This window comes from Anolis sagrei, chromosome Y (assembly GCF_037176765.1).
Source record: "Anolis sagrei isolate rAnoSag1 chromosome Y, rAnoSag1.mat, whole genome shotgun sequence".
Taxonomy (NCBI): domain Eukaryota; kingdom Metazoa; phylum Chordata; class Lepidosauria; order Squamata; family Dactyloidae; genus Anolis; species Anolis sagrei.
In genome coordinates this window covers 139,148-164,647 of record NC_090035.1, presented here as the reverse complement: position 1 = coordinate 164,647, position 25,500 = coordinate 139,148, and the positions used below count along the sequence as shown (strand labels likewise).

The 25,500-nt window shown below is 48.0% G+C and overlaps 1 protein-coding gene across 1 annotated transcript in view; it reads left to right on the top strand.

Moving 5' to 3' along the window:
• The window catches only part of LOC132781578 (BAR/IMD domain-containing adapter protein 2-like 1), a 79,447-nt gene that overhangs the window by 40,423 nt on the left and 13,524 nt on the right, over window positions 1-25,500 (top strand). The window contains 5 exon segments of the mRNA XM_067461969.1: window positions 12,975-13,036; window positions 14,466-14,537; window positions 19,427-19,564; window positions 21,848-22,000; window positions 22,929-23,102. Coding sequence (XP_067318070.1) covers window positions 12,975-13,036; window positions 14,466-14,537; window positions 19,427-19,564; window positions 21,848-22,000; window positions 22,929-23,102 — 599 coding nt within the window.

Below are 25,500 nucleotides of genomic sequence, written 5' to 3'. Positions count from 1 at the left end.
GCCGGGATGGTCCATGCCTTGGTCACCTCTAGACTGGATTACTGTAATGCACTCTACGTGGGGCTGCCCTTGAAAATGGCCCGGAAATTCCAATTGGTCCAACGGGCAGTGGCCAGGTTGTTAACTGGGGCTCCTTACAGGGAGAGGTCAACCCTCCTGTTCAAGGAGCTCCATTGGCTGCCATTCATTTACCAGACCCAATTCAAGGTTCAGATTCTTACCTACAAAGCCCTGAACGGTTTGGGACCTGCCTACCTGCGTGACCGCATCTCTGTATATGAACCCACACGATCTCTCCGTTCATCTGGAGAGGCCCTTCTCACGATCCCACCTGCAGCGCAAGCGCAATTGGTGGAGATGAGGGACAGAGCCTTTTCAGTGGTGGCCCCACGACTCTGGAACTCACTCCCTAAAGACCTCAGGCAGGCCCCAACCCTGGCAGTCTTCAGGAGGAGCTTGAAGACGTGGCTGTTCCAGTGTGCCTTCCCGGAATAATGACCCCATAGCACTTTGTCCTCCAAAGCACTTGACATTTCATAGAATCATAGAATCCTAGAATCAAAGAGTTGGAAGAGACCTCCTGGGCCATCTAGTCCAACCCCATTCTGCCAAGAAGCAGGAATATTGCATTCTAATCTCCCCTGACAGATGGCCATCCAGCCTCTGTTTATAAGTTTCCAAAGAAGGAGCCTCCACCACACTCCGGGGCAGAGAGTTCCACTGCTGAACGGCTCTCACAGTCAGGAAGTTCTTCCTCATGTTCAGATGGAATCTCCTCTCTTGTAGTTTGAAGCCATTGCTCCGTTGCATCCTAGTCTCCAAGGAAGCAGAAAGGAAGCTTGCTCCCTCCTCCTCCCTGTGGCTTCCTCTCACATATTTATCCATGGCCCTCATCATATCTCCTCTCAGCCTTCTCTTCTTCAGGCTAAACATGCCCAGTTCCCTAAGCCGCTCCTCATAGGGCTTGTTCTCCAGACCCTTGATCATTTTAGTCGCCCTTCAGGTCTTCAGGTCTGCTTGTATGCCCTTCCACAAACACCAGTATCACCTTTTCGTCCATGTCCCAGCGTTAGTTCCAATTTTAACCTTACATTTGGCCTTCCCACTGTTTTTAACTGTGTGTTGTCTTGTTGATAATGTTGTATATTTTATTGTCTATGGTTTTTGTGTGTGTGTGTGTGTTTATTGCTTGTATTGTTGTTATCATTGCTTGTATTGTTGTGTTTGTGCTCGGCCTCATGTAAGCCGCACCGAGTCCCTTGGTAGCGGGGTACAAATAAAGTATTATTATTATTATTATTATTATTATTATTATTATTATTGGCCTCATGTAAGCCTCACTGAGTCCCTTGGGGAGATGGTAGCGGGGTATAAATAAAGATTTATTTATTTACTTATTTATTTATTTATTATTATTATTATTATTTGTAAACACACATTAGAGGCCAACAGGCCACAGATGTAGGTGAAACGTCAGGAGAGAATGCTGCTGGGACATGGCCCGACAACCCAGAAAACTCATGGGAACCCGTTTACACTTTGCCCGCCGGTGCTCAGAGCTGTGCCGAATGTTTTGTTGTGTTTGGTATCAGGGCGGAGGCCTTGCGCCGAGTAATGTTCGGGACATGCAAATTGGGGCATTGCAAGCGAACGCATTCTGCTCTCCTCGTTTGCTTTCTGCAGCCACACCCTCCTCGCCAAGGGATCCTGGCTGCTGCGAATGTACACAAACACACACACTCGGCCTGGCAGAACGCATGCGCAGCCACAGGTGCAACGTTGCACCAAGAATCCAGGCTTTGAATCGGAGAAAGGTCCAAACACGGCCAAGGACACGGAGGAGCCGTTCCTCACTTTCGGCCACCCTCGGGGAACCACACATCACGGGATTTCCTGGGCAAAATGTGCAAGGATGTGTTGTCATTAAGTCTGCACCCAAATGAGCTGAGGTTTGGGGCTGGGGCGGGCCAGCCTGAGGGATCTCGGCCCGGTTTTCAGCACCTTCTACTCACCGTGTGTCGCAGCTGAACCCGCCTTCAATTAAAGTCAGGTGCAAAGAAAAGGCTTGGAGGCTCAACCTTGCCCTCAAAGAGGAAAGGAAGGAAAGAGGGCCAGGTGAGGCCAACTTCCACTCTGCCCTCTAATCCAGATTATCGTCAGGGCAGATAACCCACAACATCTGGACAATATGAGTCTGCACCGGGATTGTGGCGCAGCTGGCTGAGTGTCCACTGCATTAAGATCACTCTGACCAAAAAGGTCATGAGTTCGAAGCCAGCCCGGCTTGGAGTGGGTTTCCAACCAATTGTGTGTAGCCTGTTGTCGACCTTTGCAACCCGAAAGACAGTTGCATCTGTCAAGTAGGAAAATTAGGTACCACCTTAAAAAAAGTGTGGGGAGGCTAAATTAACTGATTTATGAGGCCATAAAGAAGACTCCAGCAAAGCATTCCAGTGGGGAAGCATGCGGGAATGCGGAAGTGCTTCATCAGCGTTGCAGATGGACAATGAAAGCGACAGATCCCCGGCAGCCAGAAAAATTTAAAAATATGTCTATGTCTGTATATGTTTGTATGTCAAAAATTGACATTGAATGTTTGCCATATATGTGTACACTGTAATCCTCCCTGAGTCCCTTGCGGAGTGAGGAGAAGGGCCAAATAGAAAAGCTGTAAATAATAATAATAATAATATAATCCAGATTATGGTCAGGGCAGATAACCCATATCCTCTGGACAATATGAGTCTGCACTGCCCTGTAATCCAGATTATCGTCAGGGCAGATTTTATTTATCGTGTCATCAGCAACCAGACATTTGTATTACATTTCTAACAGAGCAAAACAAACAAACACACAAAACACAAAGTTTGCAAGCTTGGTAGTGGATTAAATGTCCTTTGCCCAGTCTCTGTCCCCTTGGAGTGCCTCTGGTGTTGCCGCAAGGAGGTCCTCCCTTGTGCATCATGTGGCAGGGCTCAGGTTGCATTGCAGCAGGTGGTCAGTGGTTTGCTCTTCTCCTCATTCGCATGTCGTGGATTATTCCACTTTGTGGCCCCTTTTCTTGAGGTTGGCTCTGCATCTCATGGGGCCAGAGCGCAGTCTGTTCAGCGCCTTCCAAGTCGCCCCATCTTCTGTGTGCCCAGGGGGGAGTCCCTCATTTAGTGTCTCATTCTGGGTTTGAGCCTGCCACTTTTGGACTCTCGCTTGCTGAGTGTCTCTGTAGATCTTAGAAAACTATATCTTGATTTAAGTTGTTGACGTGCTGGCTGATACGCAAACAAGGGCTGAGCTGGAGATGTCTCTGCCTTGGTCCTTTCACTATTGGCTGCTACTTCCCGGCGGATGTCAGGTGGTGCAATACCGGCTAAGCAGTGTCATTTCTCCAGTGGTGTAGGGCGCAGAGACCCCGTGATAATGCGGCATGTCTCATTAAGAGCCACATCCACTGTTTTAGTGTGATGAGATGTGTTCCATACTGGGCATGCATACTCAGCAGCAGAGTAGCACAACGCAAGGGCAGATGTCTTCGCTGTGTCTGGTTGTGATCCCCAGGTTGTGCCAGTCAGCTTTCGTATGATGTTGTTTCTAGCACCCACTTTTTGCTTGATGTTCAGGCAGTGCTTCTTGTAGGTCAGAGCACGGTCCAGAGTGACTCCCAGGTATTTGGGTGCTCTGCAATGCTCCAGAGGGATTCCATCCAGGAGCTCAGGATGCTTCTCTGTTCTTGAGATGAAAGGCACATGTCTGTGTTTTGGATGTGTTACGGATCAGCTGTTTTTCCCTGTAGTAGGCAGTGAGAGCACCTAGAGCTTCGGAGAGCTTCTGTTCAACCATCTCAAAGCTCCCTGCTTGAGCGGTGATGGCACGATCATCAGCATAGATGAAGCTCTCTGTCCCTTCTGGCCGTGGCTGGTCATTTGTGTAGATGTTGAACATGGATGGAGCAAGCACGCTCCCCTGAGGCAGGCCGTTCTTCTGTTTCCGCCATCTGCTTCTCTGGCCCTGGAACTCAACAAAGAAGCTCCTGTTTTGTAGCAGGTTTCCTATGAGGCGGGTGAGGTGGCCGTCCTTTGTGATATTATACATTTTTCTCAGGAAGAGGCAGCGGTGGTTCACAGTATCATAGGCTGCGGACTGGTCTATGAAGACGGCTCCTGTGATCTGCTGCCTTTCAAAGCCATCTTCTCTGTGCTGAGTCAGGTTCAGGAGATTCCACCTGAACATGAGGAAGAACTTCCTGACTGTGAGAGCCGTTCAGCAGTGGAACTCTCTGCCCCGGAGGGAGTGTGGTGGAGGCTCCTTCTTTGGAAGCTTTTAAACAGAGGCTGGATGGCCATCTGTCAGGGGGGCTTTGAATGCAATATTCCTGCTTCTTGGCAGAATGGGGTTGGAGTGGATGATGGCCCAGGAGGTCTCTTCCAACTCTAGGATTCTAGGATTCTATGAAATAGCATAGCTTTCAGTGACCAGTGGTCGAGAGGGTCAGGCGCATGCCTGAAGTGTTTTCGTGTTGCGCTTTAGACTACATTACGGTCTCGTGGGTTTCTTGGTCGCAGGTCCAGAAAGTGGACCGCCAACCTTAAGAGGAAGCCAAACCATGATGGTTCTCGCCATTCAGTGATGATGATGTTGGCTGAGACAGCAGGTGTGTTCCTCGCCAGGCTGTTGCTCCTGGACAGTTGTTCTCCAATCCAGCCTTGCAATTATTATCTAATTAATTACGCGCTGGTGTAACAGCCTAATGACTCCCCCAGGTCATGCTCTGGTAGATGTTTGCACGCAGAGGCAATGCATCCCAATGTCTTGCTTTTGGAGCACTTCCTTCAGGCTTCGATGCCCGCCTGTGCTCAATGCGCTCCATTCAGCCCAACAGAGCCTTTTTGTGCGCGGTGGCCGGTGTTGCGGAAGCGACGCCCTTCCCCGCTTCGCCATTCACCAGAAGTGTTGTTTACTGAGCTATAATTAGTTCCACCTGTGTAAACCGGCTGATGGGAATCGAATTGAACAGGTGTCAGTAATGTGAGCGCCATGTGTGTTATTTAAGATGACCGAGGTGCATCTCCGTGCGGAAGGAGAGGCACATCAACACATCGTCACCCTCGCCGAGCAAAATCCTGCAGAGTAAGAGCGATGCGCAATGCACGAGGCCGCCTCACCTGAAAACAACACCCAGTTGCAAACACCCAGGGAGTAGGAATCCTGAAAAGCACTTGGAACTCACACGTGGTGGTTGTTGTTGTTGTTTGTTTGTTTGTTTGTTGCTAAAAGGGAATCCTGTAAAGAAACCTCCAAATTCCTAACTGGAATGGGACCCCCTCCGAGATATTTTAGTTCAGTGTTTCTCAACCTGGGGGTCGGGACCCCTGAGGGGGTCTTACTTACTTAGGCGATCCCTCGTTGGACGAGTAAGATGGTCTTCCATGATGCGTTTCCTTGTGGGTCCGTATGTGGCTGTGTAGCCCTCTTCTTGACCCGCATCTTCTCCCGCAGTGAAGGCATTGGTTTCCAGACGGAAGGCGGTCCCGGTCGGGGTTGGCTTGACGCGCCTTCCTCCTGGCACGTTTCTCTCTTTCACCCTCCATTTCTGCCTCTTTGAATTCCGCAGCACTGCTGGTCACAGCTGACCTCCAGCTGGAGCGCACTTTCCCCAGCATCATTCCCTTCTCTAGGCTTTCCTGTCTCCTCATGATGTGGCATTCAAAGGACTTCAGCTTGGCCTCTAGTCTCCTTCCCTCCAGTGAGCTTTAGTCGGGCTTTATTTCCTAGAGGATGGACTGGTTGGATCTTATCGCAGACTAAGGCACTCTCAGAACTTTCCTCCAACACCTTACGATTTATAACAGTAGTAAAATGACAGATATCAAGTAGCAACGAAAACAATATTATGGTTGGGGGTCACCACCACATGAAGAACTGTATTAAGGGGTCATGGCATTAGGAAGGTTGAGAAACACTATTTTAGTTGAAAGAACTTGGGAAGATTCCTAAACACCAGCACCTGAAGCCACGCGCTTCTTCTCACTTCTGGTGCAGGTTAGGGTGCCCCACCCCATCCAGAATTGGTGGCCTTGCCAGAAAGGCCTCCCAAAGACACTGCGTGCATCAAGTGAACGTCATCAGAAGAAGAAGAACAGGAAAGGGTGAAGGGAGAGGCAGTGGGCGGGGGCAAGATGCAAATCCCACACCCGTGGAGAGAGTCAGAAACACTGGGGTGCCTGTGCTGGAGGAAGAAACAGACAATCTAGGATGACATGGTCCCCAAATGGAAGCCTTCACTTGGGTGGTGGAGAGTGTGGTGTTTGTGGGGGACGTTGGCAGGGCTCTTGCCCATCTTCAAAATGGGGGACAATGCCTCGCTCGAGAGCAGGACGTGTGGAAAAGGTCTTGGAGTCCTCGTGGGGAGGAAGGGGAACATGAGCCAGGAATGTGATGTGGCGGCAAAAAAAGCCAATGGGATTTTGGCCTGCATCCAAAGGAGCCTAGTGTCTAGGTCCAGGGAAGTCATGCTCCCCATGCTCTATTCCGCCTGGGTTAGACCACACCTGGAATATTGTTTCTAATTCTGGGCACCACAATTCAAGAGAGATGTTGACTCTAAGCTTGAATGTGTCCAGAGGAGGGTGACCAAAACTATCAAGGGTCTGGAGAACAAGCCCTATGAGGAGCGGCTCAGGGAACTGGGCATGTCTAGCCTGAAGAAGAGAAGGCTGAGAGGACATATGATGATAGCCATGTATAAATATGTGAGAGGAAGCCACAGGGAGGAGGAGGGAGAAAGCTTCCTTTCTGCTTCCCTGGAGAGAGACTAGGACGCAATGGAACAATGGCTCCAAACTACAAGAGAGGAGATTCCACCTGAACATGAGGAAGAACTTCCTGACTGTGAGAGCCGTTCAGCAGTGGAACTCTCTGCCCCGGAGGGAGTGTGGTGGAGGCTCCTTCTTTGGAAGCTTTTAAGCAGAGGCTGGGTGGCCATCTGTCAGGGGTGATTTGAATGCAATATTCCTGCTTCTTGGCAGAATGGGGGTGGACTGGATGATGGCCCAGGAGGTCTCTTCCCACTCTAGGATTCTAGGATTCTATAAGTTCTTGACTGTGAGAGCCGTTCAGCAGTGGTACTCTCTGCCCCGGAGGGAGTGTGGTGGAGGCTCCTTCTTTGGAAGCTTTTAAACAGAGGCTGGATGGCCATCTGCCGGGGGTGCTTTGAATGCAACATTCCTGCTTCTTGGCAGAATGGGGTTGGACTGGATGAGGGCCCAGGAGGTCTCTTCCAACTCTAGGATTCTAGGATTCAGCAGCAAAATCCGCCAAATTATTCAAATGCTGCACTCGCAGAGCTCAGGCGGTGTTGTATTTTGGTGTCAATGTTGACTTTGGTGGAGAGGTGGCTGCCAAGGGAGCGGAAATGGTCCACATTTTCTAATGTGACACCATTAAGCTGTATCTCTGGCATTGGAGAGGGGATGGCTGGTGATTGCTGGAACAGCACTTTGGTTTTCTCAATGTTCAGTGACAGGCCAAGCTTCGTGTATGCTTCTGCGAAGGTGTTGAGAGTGGCTTGTAGATCTTTTTCTGAATGCGCACAGACGACGTTATCATCAGCATACTGGAGTTCTATAACAGATGTTGTTGTGACAGGGGGATTGGCCGGTGAGTGCTGGAAGAGCACTTTGGTTTTCTCAATGTTCAATGACAGGCCGAGCTTCTTGTATGCTTCTGCAAAGGTGTTTAGAGTGGCTTGTAGGTCTTCTTCTGAATGCGCACAGACAGCATTATCATCAGTATAGTAGAGTTCTATAACAGATGTTGTTGTGACAGGGGGATTGGCTGGTGACTGCTGGAAGAGCACTTCTTTTATCGATGTTCAATGACAGGCTGAGCTTCGTGTATGCTTCTGTGAAGGTGTTGAGAGTGGCTTGTAGGTCTTCTTGTGAATGCGCACAGACAGCATTATCATCAGTATATTAGAGTTCTATAACAGATGTTGTTGTGACAGGGGGATTGGCTGGTGACTGCTGGAAGAGCACTTCTTTTATCGATGTTCAATGACAGGCTGAGCTTCGTGTATGCTTCTGTGAAGGTGTTGAGAGTGGCTTGTAGGTCTTCTTCTGAATGCGCACAGACGACATTGTCATCAGCATACGTGAAGTACACAGAACAAAGGAAATGGGAAACGAAAACAAAACTGCAGCTGGCTCGGGAGTTATCGGGCACTCCCTAATACTGCACACAGCTAGGGACTCAGGGTCACATTCTCACAGCCCTCTGAGTAAACACACATCCTGGCAATACAATCTTATTGCAATCCCATTTCTACTAGTCTATGATTCTAGGATTCAGCAGCAAAATCCGCCAAATCATTCAAAACCGGCATGCAAAAACAAAATCGTGCACACCCCTCATCGCGAGGCGATTATGAAACACCTAATTTGTGGCTGTAAATAAAACAAATTGGCTAATTGGCACCACCGGTTTAATGAAGAGGAAAAAATCCAGCCCTGGGAAACTTTTTAGAGAAAGAGAGCATTCTGGAAATTGTGTGACACAGCGACAGGCTCGACCACATTTGGGAAGGTGACGAATGCGGTGGAATCGAAGCCTGGGTTTCTCCTCCGAGGCGGCTCATGCTCTGCGTCACCTTCCGTGGCCCCGGCCAAGGGACACTCCCTCGCTCCCTCCCTCCCTCCCTTCCTCTGGCTTTTCCTGCAAAAGGCCCTCAAACAGCTCATTCACCTGAGCGCGGCTGGGCGAGGCCGAGGAGGGAAGGAGCCGGCATTCAACAGGGTGGTTATTCTGGTCCTGGAAGGGCCACGCCTGCCTCGCGGCAACACCAACCGGGCGTGGTGGCTGCACTTCCTGGAAAGAGACTCCCGCCCTCACCTTTCGTGCTGTTATGAACCCAAAGAGGTTCCTGTTCTTTTGTGCAGAGTGTATAAGGAATAGTAAGGTAGCTTAGACCAATGAGACACTTTAGAGACCAAATTTGGTTTTGCCACTATTCATGTAACATTTATTGGAATACAATCATAGAATCATAGAATCATAGAATCCTAGAGTTGGAAGAGACCTCCTGGGCCATCCAGTCCAACCCCCGGCCATCCAGTCCAACCCCATTCTGCCAAGAAGCAGGAATATTGCATTCAAAGCACCCCTGACAGATGGCCATCCAGCCTCTGCTTCAAAGCCTCCAAAGAAGGAGCCTCCACCACACTCCAAGGCAGAGAGTTCCACTGCTGAACGGCTCTCACAGTCAGGAAGTTCTTCCTCATGTTCAGGTGGAATCTCCTCTCTTGTAGTTTCTTGTATCTCTCTTGAATTGCGGTGCCCAGAATTGGACACAATATTCCAGGTGTGGTCTAACCAAGGCAGAATAGAGCATGGGGAGCATGACTTCCCTTCAGTCCAGCAAGGAAAACCTAATCCATCTAAAACACAGACGTGTGCTTTCCACCTTCAGAACAGACAAGCATCTCATCACAGAATTATATCAGAATCACATCAAGGAGAGCTCTCTTGCACGCACACATTCACGCATACTCACACACACACAGGCCTTCTCCAGACAAAGATGATCAGCTTTCCTCTGAGAAGGTGTGGACGTTCCCGTTGCCGCGGATCAGGAGGCGTGCGGATTGTCAGGGGTCCCCTACATTTATAGGCCAAGATCCATTTTTCTTCATCTCAACAGTCAAGTTGTCCCGTTCTCTTTCAAGTCCTCCCAAATCTTTGTTCTCTCCAAAGTTCGGGACATTCGGACTCCAGGCCTCATGATTTATGGGGTACCTCCTGTATGCATCGTGCACTCCTTACATGCTTGGTCGCACATCTTACTGTCCGTTGTCATCCAGTTATGCCTTGCTGCGTCCTCGCTTCAGCTGCCAAGGCCGTCCCTCATAATGCTTTGCGGGGACTCCATGTTGTTTCCTACAGGCCTGCTTCTTCTGCTCTTCTACATGCATACAGACATTCATTCTTTAGAGTGCCATCACACAAGCACACCTTTCGCACAGGACCCTGCCCCGCCCCGTTCCGGATCCCCTGCTAAGAGCCTCCTTGTCGCAAGGCTCACCCATGCTTCCCTTCTCGTGTCACCAATCCACATTTTGACCACGGGATCATCGTAATTGCAGCGCACAGTCTGACAGATGATCCTAGGAGGGCCAACAGAGACTTTTATGGAAAATGACAAGTATTTCCACAGTCGACACATTTGGAAAATTTCAGACTTGCCTGATTCAGCTCACAAAGCGATATTGTACAGAACGGCGCTTTTGGTCCCAGCAGGAACGCTCTCTCGTTCTCTCAGAATGAGCTCGAGTCTTTCATAGAATCCTAGAATCCCAGAAGAGTTGGAAGAGACCTCCTGGGCCATCATCATCCAGTCCAACCCCCTTCTGCCAAGAAGCAGGAATATTGCATTCAAAGCACCCCTGACAGATGGCCATCCAGCCTCTGCTTAAAAGCTTCCAAAGAAGGAGCCTCCACCACACTCCGGGGCAGAGAGTTCCACTGCTGAACGGCTCTCACAGTGTGGAAGTTCTTCCTCATGTTCAGGTGGAAGCTCCTCTATCATAGAATCCTAGAATCCTAGAGTGGGAAGAGACCTCCTGGGGCTTCATCCAGTCCAACCCCATTCTGTCAAGAAGCAGGAACATTGCATTCAAATCACCCCTGACAGATGGCCACCCAGCCTCTAAGGATGCTTGCCAAAGTGCAGGTGAAACATCAGGAGAGAATGTCTCTAGACCATGGCCATACAGCCCGAAAAAACCTACAACAACCCACCCAGCCTCTGTTTGAAAGCCTCCAAAGAAGGAGCCTCCGCCACACTCCGGGGCAGAGAGTTCCACTGCTGAACAGCTCCCACAGTCAGGAAGTTCTTCCTCATGTTCAGGTGGAAGCTCCTTTCTTTCCTGTAGTTTGAAGCTATGGTTCCATTGTGTCCTGTTCTCCAGGGCAGCAGAAAACAAGCTGGCAGTGGAACTCTCTGGAGTGTGGTGGAGGCTCCTTCTTTGGAGGCTTTGAAGCAGAGGCTGGATGGCCATCTGTCAGGGGTGCTTTGAATGCAATATTCCTGCTTCTTGGCAGAATGGGGTTGGACGGGATGATGGCCCAGGAGGTCTCTTCCAACTCTTTGATTCTATGAAATATGTGAGGAGAAGTCATAGGGAGGAGGGAGCCATAGAATCTTGGAATCCAAGAGCTGGAAGAGACCTCCTGGGCCATCATCCAGTCCAACCCCATTCTGCCAAGAAGCAGGAATATTGCATTCAAAGCACCCCTGACAGATGGCCATCCAGTCTCTGTTTAAAAGCTTCCAAAGAAGGAGCCTCCACCACACTCCCTCCGGGGCAGAGAGTTCCACTGCTGAACGGCTCTCACAGTCAGGAAGTTCTTCCTCATGTTCAGGTGGAATCTCCTCTCTTGTAGTTTATGTTCATGTTTACATGATCAAAGACAATGTCTCCTTTAAGCAAGGAAGTTACTGAACTCATGAACTGTAATTAAAAGTTGCTGATGAGAACTGTTGGCATTGATGACCAGGGACAAATGATTAACTCTGTGGTGGAAAACAACATGTTTACATTACCAAAGGCAATGATTCTTTAAGTTACGTCAACACAATGTTTACTTACATTAAGAAGGAAAACCAACATCACATAAGGAAAGAATGCCAACATCTGTCTGGAACCGAAAGAATCAGCAAGTTTTAGAATCATAGAATCCTAGGATCCTAGAGTTGGAAGAGACCTCCTGGGCCATCCAGTCCAACCCCATTCTGCCAAGAAGCAGGAATGTTGTATTCAAATCACCCCTGACAGATGGCCATCCAGCCTCTGTTTAAAAGCCTCCAAAGAAGGAGCCTCCACCACACTCCCTCCGGGGAAGGCAGAGAGTTCCATTGCTGAACGGCTCTCCCAGTCAGGAAGTTCTTCCTCATGTTCAGAAGGAATCTCCTTAAGCTATATTCCCTTCAAATCACCCCCAACAGATGGCCATCCAGCCTCTGTTTCAAAGCCTCCAAAGAAGGAGCCTCCACCACACTCCCTCCGGGGAAGGCAGAGAGTTCCACTGCTGAACGGCTCTCACAGCCAGGAAGTTCTTCCTCATGTTCAGAAGGAATCTCCTTAAGCTATATTCCCTTCAAATCACCCCCAACAGATGGCCATCCAGCCTGTGTTTCAAAGCCTCCAAAGAAGGAGCCTCCACCACACTCCCTCCGGGGAAGGCAGAGAGTTCCACTGCTGAACGGCTCTCACAGCCAGGAAGTTCTTCCTCATGTTCAGAAGGAATCTCCTTAAGCTATATTCCCTTCAAAGCACCCCTGACAAATGGCCATCCAGCCTCTGTTTCAAAGCTTCCAAAGAAGGAGCCTCCACCACACTCCGGGGCAGAGAGTTCCACTGCTGAACAGCTCTCACAGTCAGGAAGTTCTTCCTCATGTTCAGATGGAATCTCCTCTCTTGTGGTTTGTAGTTTGTGTCCTAGTCTCCAGGGAAGCCGAAAGGAAGAAGGACTATGATATGTCGCATGTTCCAGAGTGGGCAAACCAGACACTCTCCACATCAACACTGATAAAGAAACAACAAAACATACTGTTGACCCACAATCACAAAGAAATTACATATATTAGAAACCAGCACTTTCTCATTACTTTATTTTCCAGATCACCAGGCTGGGCCAAAGCAACGCATGGCAGGGGACAGCTAGTGTGTGTGTGTGTGTGTGTATATATACACACACACACACATACACACACCTGTGTGTATATGTATATGTGTGTGTTTATAGAGAGAGACATCATCTATTCTGACTTACAAACAAATTCATCTTAAGAGCAAACCTCCAGAACTGATCTTGTGCGTAGGAATATTGTCGTCCAGCTGTTGTGTGAATTGTGATATGTTCTTGTGCTGATTTTCCGTCCCCAAACCCTTCATCCCTGAAAGACACTCCATTTTGCTTCTCCGCAGGACACATCCTCATAGAGATTTCTATCGCACAGAAGAAACTCAATGACAGATTAGACGAAAGTGTAAGTACACACTTTTTAATATTATACCTTATTTCACAAACATTTCTTATGTGGGTTGTTGTAGTTTTTTTTCGGGCTATATGGCCATGGTTTAGAGGCATTCTCTCCTGACGTTTCGCCTGCATCTATGGCAAGCATCCTCAGAGGGAGTGAGGTCTTTTGGAAGTAGGAAAAGGGGTTTATATACCTGTGGAATGACCAGGGTGCGACAAAGAACACTTGTCTGCTGTAGCCATGTGTGAATGTTTAGCATTTGATGGCCTGGCAGTGCCTGGAGCAATCTTTTGTTGAGAGGTGATTAGATGTCCTTGTTTGTTTCCTCTCTGATGTTGTGCTTTTGCAATTTTAGAGTTTTTAATACTAGTCGCCAGATTTTGTTCATCTTCATGGTTTCCTCCTTTCTGTTGAGATTGTCCACCTGCTTCTTGTGTATTTCAATGGCTTCTCTGTGTAGCCTGGCATGGTGGTTGTGAGAGTGGTCCAGCATTTTTGCGTTCTCCAATAATACGCTGTGTCCAGGCTGGTTCATCAGGGGCTCTGCTATGGCTGAGTCTGCAGTGCCTTTCATGTTCCCTGTTTCATGTTTGGGCAATGCTGCGTTTGGTGGCGAAACGTCAGGAGAGAATGCCTCTAGACCAGTGATGGGCAACCTTTTGAGCTTGGTGTGTCAAAATTTGCCCAAAACCTAAGCATAACTTGGGTGGGGTGTCAACTTCGAGAAAAAAACCCCCATAATTTTGCAATATTTATAGTTTAAATAAGAAAAATGTATATTCCATGCTGAGTTATGGAGTGAACAAGGCTCAAACGTGCAGGTGTTAAATGTGTAGAGCCTTTTACACATTTAAGGATGGAATTAGATTGGCTCTGATAAGGTGTACTCTGTATGCAGCTGCATGTGGCCGCGTGTCATCAAAAGTAGCCATGCGTGTCAGTACTGACACGCATGTCATAGGTTCACCATCACGGCTCTAGACCATGGCCATATAGCCTGGAAAAACCTACAACAACCCAGTGATTGTGGCCATGAAAGCCTTCGACAAGACATTTCTTATGTGCATCACTTTATTTATTGACCCGCAGGGAGACGCAGGTAAGACGACATTATTATTGTTATTGTTATTGTTATTGTTATTGTTATTATTTATAGTTCGAGAGTCATGATTTGCATCTTTCTGGATTCTATTCTATTCCGTTCCACTCCCACAAAATATGCTTTATACCCCAAGGCCTGAATGTCACTGCTGCATCTGAGGAAGTGTGTGTGTGTGTGTGTGTGTGTGTGTGTAAATATCTCTCCTGCTAAAACAGGATCCAGTTGGCCTTAAAAGGGCCGTGGCATTCCTTTCCCTCCTTCTTTTTTCGACCGCAAGTGACTCAGAAGGGAAACCAGTGTTGTGACGGCACTCTCCTCTGTTTACCCCCAAAGTTCAAGAAATTCCATAAAGAGATCATATCTGAGCTGGAGAAGAAAACCGAGCTCGACGTCAAATACATGAATGTAAGTATATTCCGCGTTAGACATGGTGAACCTCCTGGTGAACTTTTTATTTATTTATTTATTTATTTATTTGGAAGATTTCTATCCCTGCCTTCTCACCTCGAACAAGGGACTCATAGAATCCTAGAATCCTAGAGTTGGAAGAGACCTCCTGGGCCATCATCCAGTCCAACCCCATTCTGCCAAGAAGCAGGAATATTGCATTCAAACCACCCCTGACAGATGGCCATCCAGCCTCTGCTTAAAAGCTTCCAAAGAAGGAGCCTCCACCACTCTCTGGGGCAGAGAGTTCCACTGCTGAACGGCTCTCACAGTCAGGAAGTTCTTCCTCGTGTTCAGATGGAATCTCCTCTCTTGTAGTTTGAAGCCATTGTTCCCTTGCGTCCTAGTCTCCAGGGAAGCAGAAAACAAGCTTGCTCCCTCCTCCTCCCTGTGGCTTCCTCTCACATATTTATACATGGCTATCATGTCTCCTCTCAGCCTTCTCTTCTTCAGGCTAAACATGCCCAGCTCCTTAAGCCACTCCTCATAGGGCTTGTTCTAGTCTCCAGGGAAGCAGAAAAGCTTGCTCCCTCCTCCTCCCTGTGGCTTCCTCTCACATATTTATACATGGCTCTCATCATATCTCCTCTCATCCTTCTCTTATTCAGGCTAAACATGCCCAGTTCCCTAAGCCGCTCCTCATAGGGCTTGTTTTCCAGACCCTTGATCATTTGAGTCACCCTCCTCTGGACACATTCCAGCTTGTCAATATCTCTCTATTTATATGTGTACATTATTTTAGTAGTTACAGTGTACCTGTCTGAACGGATTCTCCCCTATGAACCATCAAGGTTGTTCAGATCTTCCGGAGGGGCCCTGTTCTCGGTCCCACCACCCTCGCATGTGTATCTGGTGGGGACGAGGGACAGGGCCTTCTCGGTGGTGGCCCCTCAGCTTTGCTGGAGATTAGAACTGCCCCTTCCCTTCTGATGTTTAGAAAATTGGTGAAAACGTGGCTCTGGAACTTAGCATTTGATGAGTGAGTCAAGAACTTGTGGCCACACGGACGGATGGCAACGAATTGCGATATCCTTTGGACGACTTGGCTTTAAGTAATTAATTATATGACTGTTTTTAATGTATTTTATGTATTAATGTGTTTTATGATGTGATGTTTTAAACTACTGTCCTTGAATTATGCCCCTCTTTAGTGTACACATATATGGCAAACATGCAATGCCAATTTTTGACATACGAACATATACAGACATAGACAGAGGCTATTTAACTATTTCTGTCCGCTTTTCTCGTCCATCTGCGACGCTGATGAAGCACTTCCGCATTCCCCGCATGCTTCCCCGCTGGAATGCTTTGCTGGGGTCTTCTTTACGGCCTCATAAATCAGTTAATTTAGCCTCCCCACACTTTTTTTAAGGTGGTACCTAATTTTCCTCCTTGACAGATGCAACTGTCTTTTGGGTTGCAAAGGTCGACAACAGGCTACACACTTGGTTGGAAACCCACTGCGACGCTGATGAAGCACTTCCGCATTCCCCGCATGCTTCCCCACTGGAATGCTTTGCCGGAGTCTTCTTTATGGCCTCATAAATCAGTTAATTTAGCCTCCCCACACTTTTTTTAAGGTGGTACCTAATTTTCCTACTTGACAGAAGCAACTGCCTTTCGAGTTGCAAAGGTCGACAACAGGCTACGCAATTGGTTGGAAACTCACTCCAACCCGGGCTGGCTTCGAACTCATGATCTTTTTGGTCAGAGTGATCTTAATGCAGCTGTGCCACAATCCCGGTGCAATATAACAGTACAAATTGCAATAAAATAAACAACATAACATTAAAATGTAAAACATCAAAACATATAAAACAATATCCACAGAACATAGGAACCAAACAATGGGCTTCTTGTTTAACTCTGCGTGCAGAGACATGTAAAAACATGACATTTAATGCGTGATGGGAATTTCCGGTTGCCTGCTTGTAAAGGCAACGATGACGTTGTTCTGGGCAGGAGAGCCAACACAGGCGGAATAGGTTCCTTTCTTCTGCCAAAATCCATAGAACGGAGGAGGAAGGAATCCCGGGGATTTATTAGAACAGCACAACAACAGAGAGGAAACAAACAAGGACAACTAATCACCTCTCAACAGAAGATTGCCCCAGGCACTGCCAGGCCACCAAATGCTAATCAAGGTGGTCAGTTGAAACATTCACACCTAGCTCCAGCAGACAAGAGTCCTTTGTCCCACCCTGGCCATTTTCCTCATTCCAACAGACCTCACAACCTCTGAGGATGCTTGCCATAGATGCAGGCAAAATGTCAGGAGAGAATGCCTCTAGACCATGGCCATACAGCCCGAAAAAACCTGCAATAACCCAGTGATTTATTTATTTTATTTATTTGCTCCATTTATATGTCGCTTTTCTCAGCCTCGGGCGACTCAAAGCGGTTTGCAGTAGCAAAATTCAATGCTTGAACATCATAAAACAGATTAAAACAATTAAAAGCCATGGCATCAATGTACAAACATTACAAAGTTAATACCACATCACTCATGGCGTCTCTTCGTTGAAATCAAGATCCAATCTCGTCACCCAGTCGTTCCATGTTCCAATGTTTGTTGCATTGTCTTTCCGAACGCCGTCTCGAACAACCAGGTCTTCGCCTTCCTATGAAATGCTATCAGAGAAGAAGGGGCCGATCTAATGTCTCCGGGAAGGGCCTTCCATAGCCGAGGGGCCACCACTGAGAAGGCATGAGAAGGATTTATACCTTTTTAATTCCATAGAGTCACCTTTTCAGTCGAGAGGGATCTGCACCTATACATTGCAATGTAGAACAATATGGAATAGAAGAAATCCCCGGGACCGACGAGGAAGGAACCACCATTTGTAGCTTTTTGTGATCAATGTGAATTCAGTATTGTCGCCTTTGGAATAGAGTTTTATATGCGCTTATAAATTGTTTAATGATCTTGTGAGAACAAACACAACGGAGGAATTCCTCATGTATTTATTTATTTATTTGCAGCTTTTCTCTTCCGCCCTTCTCCTCACCCCACAGCAGGGGACTCAGGGTGGATTACTGTGTACACATATATGGCAAACATTCCATGCCAATTTTGACATACAAACATAGACAGACACACACAGAGGCTATTTCACTTGGGAGCTGTCGCTTTCCTCGTCCATCTGCGAGGCTGATGAAGCACTTCCGCATTCCCCGCATGCTTCCCCCTCTGCTGGAATGCTTTGCTGGAGTCTTCTTTATAGCCTCATAAATCAGTTAATTTAAATTATTTCTTCCCCCCACTCTTTTACATTAAATCTCTCCCCCCGCTCTCTTTTTCCAGAGAATCCAGTTATTCCAAATAATTTAATGTAAAAGAGAGCGGGGGGAGAAATAATTCCCTTGTGGGACGGGTGGTCATGGGAAGAGGAGGTGGAACGAAGGAAGGAAAGCGTGTGGTGGAGGTCGGAAAATCATTCGTTTGGTTTCCTAGTGGGAAGTTTTGCAAAGCGTAAGAGGAAAACAACACTCCCCAATGAAGGCTGTACTCATCGTGAGGGATGAAGTCCTTAGGCACGAGGCTGGTTGATACAAGCGTACATGCCATAACTTTAGCATCGGCAATCGAGTCCATGGTAGAGTCCGTAATCATTGTTTCCTTAGCTCTCTCCAACCAGAGACCTAATCTCATATCAACAGTAGCAAAATGACAGTTGTGTAGTAGCAACGAAAATAATGTTATGGCTGGGGGTCACCACAAGATGAGGAAAAGTATTAAGGGGTCACGGCATTAGGAAGGTTGAGAACCACTGCATTAACATTTCCTTAGCTCTCTCCAACCAGAGACCTAATCTCATATCACGGGACAACAGTAGCAAAATTACAGTTGTGTAGTAGCAACAAAAATAATGTGATGGTTGGGGGTCACCACAACACGAGGAACTGTACTAAGGGGTCGCGGCATTAGGAAGGTTGAGAACCACCGCATTAATGTTTCCATAGCTCTCTCCAACCAGAGACCTAATCTCATATCACAGGATAACAGTAGCAAAATTACAGTTGTGTAGTAGCAACAAAAATAATGTGATGGTTGGGGGTCACCACAACACGAGGAACTGTACTAAGGGGTCGCAGCATTAGGAAGGTTGAGAACCACCGCATTAATGTTTCCATAGCTCTCTCCAACCAGAGACCTAATCTCATATCACAGGATAACAGTAGCAAAATTACAGTTGTGTAGTAGCAACAAAAATAATGTGATGGTTGGGGGTCACCACAACACGAGGAACTGTACTAAGGGGTCGCGGCATTAGGAAGGTTGAGAACCACCGCATTAATGTTTCCATAGCTCTCTCCAACCAGAGACCTAATCTCATATCACAGGATAACAGTAGCAAAATTACAGTTGTGTAGTAGCAACAAAAATAATGTGATGGTTGGGGGTCACCACAACACGAGGAACTGTACTAAGGGGTCGCAGCATTAGGAAGGTTGAGAACCACCGCATTAATGTTTCCATAGCTCTCTCCAACCAGAGACCTAATCTCATATCATGGGACAACAGTAGCAAAATTACAGTTGTGTAGTAGCAACAAAAATAATGTGATGGTTGGGGGTCACCACAACACGAGGAACTGTACTAAGGGGTCGCGGCATTAGCAAGGTTGAGAACCACTGCATTAACATTTCCTTAGCTCTCTCCAACCAGAGACCTAATCTCATATCACGGGACAACAGTAGCAAAATGACAGTTGTGTAGTAGCAACGAAAATAATGTTATGGTTGCGGGTCACCGCAACATGAAGACCTGTATTAAGGGGCCGTGGCATTAGGAAGGTGGAGAACTACTGCCCTAATTGAAAGCCTTTATCTGCACTCTTGAGGCCACTTTGAAGCGCTACCAGAACGAACACCGGAGCAAACTGGATTCTCTGGAGAAATCGCAAGCCGAGCTGAAGAAGATCCGGAGGAAAAGCCAAGGAGGGAGGAACGCAACCAAGTACGAGCACAAGGAGACGGAGGTGAGTGCGCACCGCGGGTGTTCCCGCATCAGAAGGGGCTCCTCGGGCCTCGTTGGCCGCCCAGAACATACTTGTAGGCCTTTTGCATGCCGGGAGTAGCCTTATGTTCCTCGTGGGGAAAAATATTTGGGTGTTGCGTGCATCCGTAGACCTAACAAGGGAATGGGTTTACTTCAAGATTGGAGATGTTTCTAGAGGGGCCTCAAGTGGTCGACAAAGACACAGTTTTCCGACTTGATTAATACGACACCAGCTAAACCTGGGAAGAAGGCCTGCGGGGGGGGGGGGGGGGGGACGGAATAACGAGGAAATACGTATTTTTTTTTCCAAAGACATTTTTTTCCTGTAAAAATTGGGGGAAAAGTGAGTAGAAACAAAAAGTCTCCGAAATCTTTCATTAAGATCTTCATGTTATGTAGTTCAAGTACCACGTCTCATATTGTCAAGAGTCAATTTCTGATGGCGTGAAGACATCACAAATTCCCTCCGTGACATCCTGACTGAATCATCCTGGCTGCCTCAGTTTTCTCTATGTGGCATTTTGAAGCCAGCAGAAGGCACTGGAAACCTTGTATTGGAACTTGTGAAGCAACAAGTTCTAATAAGGAAACTGAGAAGAGGGGGAAATGGGCAGGAAAGGTGTATAAAAGGAAGTAGTAGTGGGGAAAAGTCCGTAGTGTCTTTCTCTGCTGCAGAGATACAAGCAATATATTCATTTCAAAGCAGAACCGGCTTGTGAGTGATCATTTAATATTGCTATATAAAACCTACAGTCTTACAGTGGCTCAATAAGGAGGATGAAAGAATCCATCTTTCTCTCTCCTGTGTGACTCAGTCTGAGTATCTGCCTGTGTTGTATGTGACTATTCTCTCTCTGTGACATCTTGAGGGCACTGGAAACCTTGTATTGGAACTTGTAAAGCAACAAGCTCTAATCAGGAAACTGAGAAGAGGGGGAGATGGGCAGGAAAGGTGTATAAAAGGAAGTGGTGGTGGGAAAAAGTCAGTAGTGTCTTTCTTTGCTGCAGAGATACAAGCAATATATCCATTTCCAAGCAAAACCGGCTTGTGAGTGGTCATTTAATATTGCTATAGAAAACCTACAGTCTTACAGTGGCTCAATAAGGAGGATGAAAGAATCCATCTTTCTCTCTCCTGTGTGACTCAGTCTGAGTATCTCCTTATGTTGTATGTAACTACCTGATGAATCATTGTTTGCAAGTACAAGGAAAGTGGATCTGCATATCCGAATTGTACATTTATATCTATTGCAATGGCCTATGGATATTTAGGATGAAAACCTGACCCTGTGAGTTTACTAAGCGGTGTGTAGATAAGGTCAGATGCTGGCAGTTGGACTCTGATGATAGACGAGCTGAAACGTGTGTTTGCCGTGAAAGGACTCTGAGGTACAGGGTTAGTCAAAATGCATAGGCCAATCTGCCATTCAATTGAATGGCAGATTGGCCTATGCATTTTGACTAACCCTGTATTTTGCTTGCTCCTGGGACACTTGCTATCCAGAATTCAGTGGTTCAGTGACGTGGTGGGAAAAAGTCAGTAGTGTCTTTCTCTGCTGCAGAGATACAAGGAATATATTCATTTCAAAGCAAACCCGGCTTGTGAGTGATCATTTAATATTGCTATATAAAACCTACAGTCTTACACACACATATATGTGTGTGTGTGTGTATAATATTTTAAATTGTATGCCAATGCTTTTATGTTAAGCTGCTTTGAGACTCCCTCAGGAGATGCAACAACAACAACATATTATTATTATTATTATTATTATTATTAATCATTGGAAAGGAGCGCCCGGTGGAGCAGTGGGTTAAACCCTTGTGCCGGCAGGTCGCAGGTTCGAATCCGGGAAGAGCGCAGGTGAGCTCCCTCTGTCAGCTCCAGCTCTCCCTGCGGGACATGAGAGAAGCCTCCTACGAGGATGGTAAAACATCAAAAACATCCGGGCGTCCCCTGGGCAACGTCCTTGCAGATGGCCAATTCTGTCACACCAGAAGCGATTTGCAGTTTCTCAAGTTGCTCCTGACACGACAAAAAAATCATTGGAAAAGAACACATTCTACACACTTTTCATTTTTTCTGGGGGAAAAAATACCTTAGGAAAAAAATGTCCCCCTCCCCCATTTTTCCACCCCACCCCCGGGGGGGGGGGGGGGCAGGCCTTTCCACCTCTCCATGTGATGTTGTACTCCAGTTTTGCTGGAGAAAGACTGCACGAGGTTTGCTCCTTCTCAGCCTTGTTTTTCCTCCTTTGCTCAGTACGTGGAAACCGTGACTTGTCGGCAAAGCGACATCCAGAGGTTCATTGCTGAAGGCTGCCGGGAGGCTCTTCTGGAAGAGAAGAAGAGGTTCTGCTTCCTCGTTGACAAGCACTGCAGTTTCGCTCAGCATATGCACTACTATCATGTGGAGGTGAGTGCGAGTGGGAGAAGGGACTTGCAGTTGCCCAATGAAAGGCGTTCCTCAGCATCATGGGTCTGTGATTTTCCTGTGCACACTCTCTCTGATCGACTCGCTCAAATGTGGCAAAATCACCGCAAACGCAAACCAAGGCCTGCCAGGACTTCATCTCGAGTGTTTGTTTGTTTTGCGTTGTTGGAGACCTGCCTCTCTGATCACTTTTAGGTTCCAAAAACAGCCTTTATTGCCCAGCAGCCTCCCTCTCGTTGGGTAGATAATGCAGTGTTAGAAGGAAATGCATGGTCTGTAACCCGATTCTGCATTTCTGGTTGGAAAATACAGTTCTAGTGGACATGTGGTCACACACCTACTGAAGGGCTAAGCAAATGGTGTGGTGCAACTAAAAGGGCAGGCTATTACTATTATTGTTGTTGTTATTATTTATGCCCTGCTTTACCTCCCCAAAGGGGACTGAGGCTAAATAAGCTGAGTCATGAACATGTGACACGTATGATGAGTAATGCATCATTCTCTGTTGTTGTCCCTGGTTGATGACATTCCTGTTGCACATATACATGTAGGCAGCAAGCATGTGTGCTCTCTCTTGACATGATTCTCTTGCCATAATTCCTTGATTAGCATTTGATGGCCTGGCAGTGCCTGGAGCAATCTTTCGTTGAGAGGTGATTTGATGTCCTTGTTTGTTTCCTCTCTGTTGTTTTGCTGTTGTAATTTTTGAGTTTTTTTAATACTGGTAGCAGATTTGGTTCATTTTCATGGTTGCCTCCTTTCTGTTGAAATTGTCCACATCCTTCTTGTGGATTTCAATGCTAATCACCTCTCAACAAAAGATTGCTCCAGGCACTGTCAGGCCATTATATTTATTGCAATAAAAATATGCTAAACGCGTGTGTGTGTGTGTTCCCTTGTCTGTGGGTAGTGCTCGGAGCTGCTGAGCGCCAAGTTGCCCGGGTGGCAGGAGACCTGCGGCGACGCCACCAAAGTGCCGGAGAAGGTCATGACGATGATCGAGGAGATCCGCACCCCGGGATCCACGCCCGTCTCCGGGACGCCCGTCCCCTCGCCCATGATTGAGAGGAACAGCCTGATGCTGGTGAGGAATGGGGGGGTAGGGGGGTCCCCTTGGGCACTCACAGCGCTCACTCACACTCTCTCTCTCCTGAGTGCATGCCTGGCGAGGGTTGGGACGGGGAGCGCGCTGCCGGGAGGAGAGAAAGGGTGGCCCCGAGGAAGGACCTGATTAAGGTGTCATCGTTGTCTCAGCCTCGGGTTCTAGGCTGGGTTCCCACAGCACACGTTTGGAAAGCTGTGTCTCCTCCGACCTGTTCTGTCCGGCAAGCCGTTTTCAGGAGTTGCCCTGATTTGACTACGAACAAAGTTGATAGACGCAGGAGAGCAGGCAATCCATCATAACAGCAACAACAAGAACTACTACTACTACTACTACTACTTTATTCATATAGGAGCCCCTGGTGGTGCAGCGGGTTAAACCGCTGAGCTGCTGAACTTGTTTACTGAAAGGTTGCAGGTTCGAATTCGGGGAGTGGGGTGAGCTCCCACTGTTAGCCCCAGCTTCTGCCAACCTAGCTGTTCGAAAACATGCAAATGTGAGTAGGTCAATAGGTATTGTTCCATCAGGAAGGTAACAGCACTCCATGCAGTCATGCCTGTGGCCACATGACCTTGGCGGTGTCTGTGGAGAAAGCCGGCTCTTCTGCTTAGAAATGGAGATGAGCTCTGGAGTCCCAGAGTTGGGCACGATTGGACTTAGCGTCAAGGGGAAAACCTTGACCATTATCCTTGCACCCCGCCAGCATCTCCCCGGAGGGACTCGGGGCAGCTTAGGTGGGACCAAACGTCCATAAGACAATCCGCTAAAACAAAACACAATTAAAATAAAAACATCTCCAGATAGAACATAGTTAAATAGGCATAAACGCATGGGATTGTGGGATCCTTGAGTGGGAAGAGACCCCCTCGTGCCCCCCCTCCAGCCCGGCCCCATTCATTCTGCCAAGACGCATTCAGAGCATGAAACAGGAGCATTCAAACTCCATCCAATCAGTGCTCAGAATGCAAGAACCGGGGACTCTCCAACGGGCCTGGCCGGGCTGTCCAAAAAGGGCCGGGCCTGGGAAAGTGCCGGCAGCAAACTAGAAGGCCCGGGAATTGGATGGAGTCAGGAGATGGAAGGTTTTATATAGCAATATTAAATGATCACTCACAAGCCGGTTTTGCTTGGAAATGAATATATTGCTTGTATCACTGCAGCTGGGAAAGTGCCGGCAGCAAACTAGAAGGCCCGGGAATTGGGCCGGGCAAAGGAAGCAGACCCCTCTCCGGCAGACTGGGGGCTGTATCAATGGGGCCAGTCATTCTCCAAGGCCGGCTGAGGCATCCCGGTTGCCAGCTCCCTGCGAAAGGAGGGCCAAGTGGGGGGCCGTTGTGCTTGGGGCGGAGGCGGCAGGACCGAGAGGGGGGCTCCCCGGCCGATCTCTGAGCCCCCCGCTCACTGGTTCAATCGGCGGAAGGGCAGCGGATAAAGCACTGAGTAGAACCACCCAAGGCTCCACCCCAACTCCTTCCCAATCCAACAGCCAGAAAAGATTGGAAGTCTGGTTGAACCACGTCCTTGGCTTCCTTGTCCTCCTTGTGCTCTGCACCTGTCGCCAAGTCTCCTTCTCTGCAGAACTCTTCCGCGACTTGGCTTCTCTCTTCCAGCCCTTGGCCCCCTTCCTCCTCCTCCTCCTTTTCTTCCTCCCCCTCCTCATCTTCCTCTTCCTCCTCCTCCTCCTTCTCATCTTCCTCTTCCTCGTCTTCCTCTTCCTCGTCTTCCTCCTCTTCCTCCTCCTCCTCCTCCTTTTCATTCTCCTCCATTTCCTCCTCCTCTTCCTCCCCTTTTTCCTCCTCCTCCTCCTCTTCCTCCTCCTCCTCTTCCTCCTTCTCCTCCTCCTCCTCCTCTTCCTCCTCCTCCTACTCCTTTTCATTCTCCTCCATTTCCTCCTCCTCTTCCTCCCTTTTTCCTCCTCCTCCTTCTTTTCCTCCTCCTCCACTTCCTCCTCGTCTTCCTCCACCTCCTCCTTTTCCTCCTCTTCCTCCTCCTCCATTTCCTCTTCCTTTTCCTCCTCCTCTTCCTCCTTCTCCTTTTCCTCCTCCTTTTCCTCCTCCTCCTCTTCTTCCTCCTCCTCTTCCTCCCCTTTTTCCTCCTCCTCCTCCCCTTCCTCCTCCTCCTCTTCCTCCTTCTCCTCCTCCTCTTCCTCCTCCTCCTACTCCTTTTCATTCTCCTCCATTTCCTCCTCCTCTTCCTCCCTTTTTCCTCCTCCTCCTTCTTTTCCTCCTCCTCCACTTCCTCCTCGTCTTCCTCCACCTCCTCCTTTTCCTCCTCTTCCTCCTCCTCCATTTCCTCTTCCTTTTCCTCCTCCTCTTCCTCCTTCTCCTTTTCCTCCTCCTTTTCCTCCTCCTCCTCTTCTTCCTCCTCCTCTTCCTCCCCA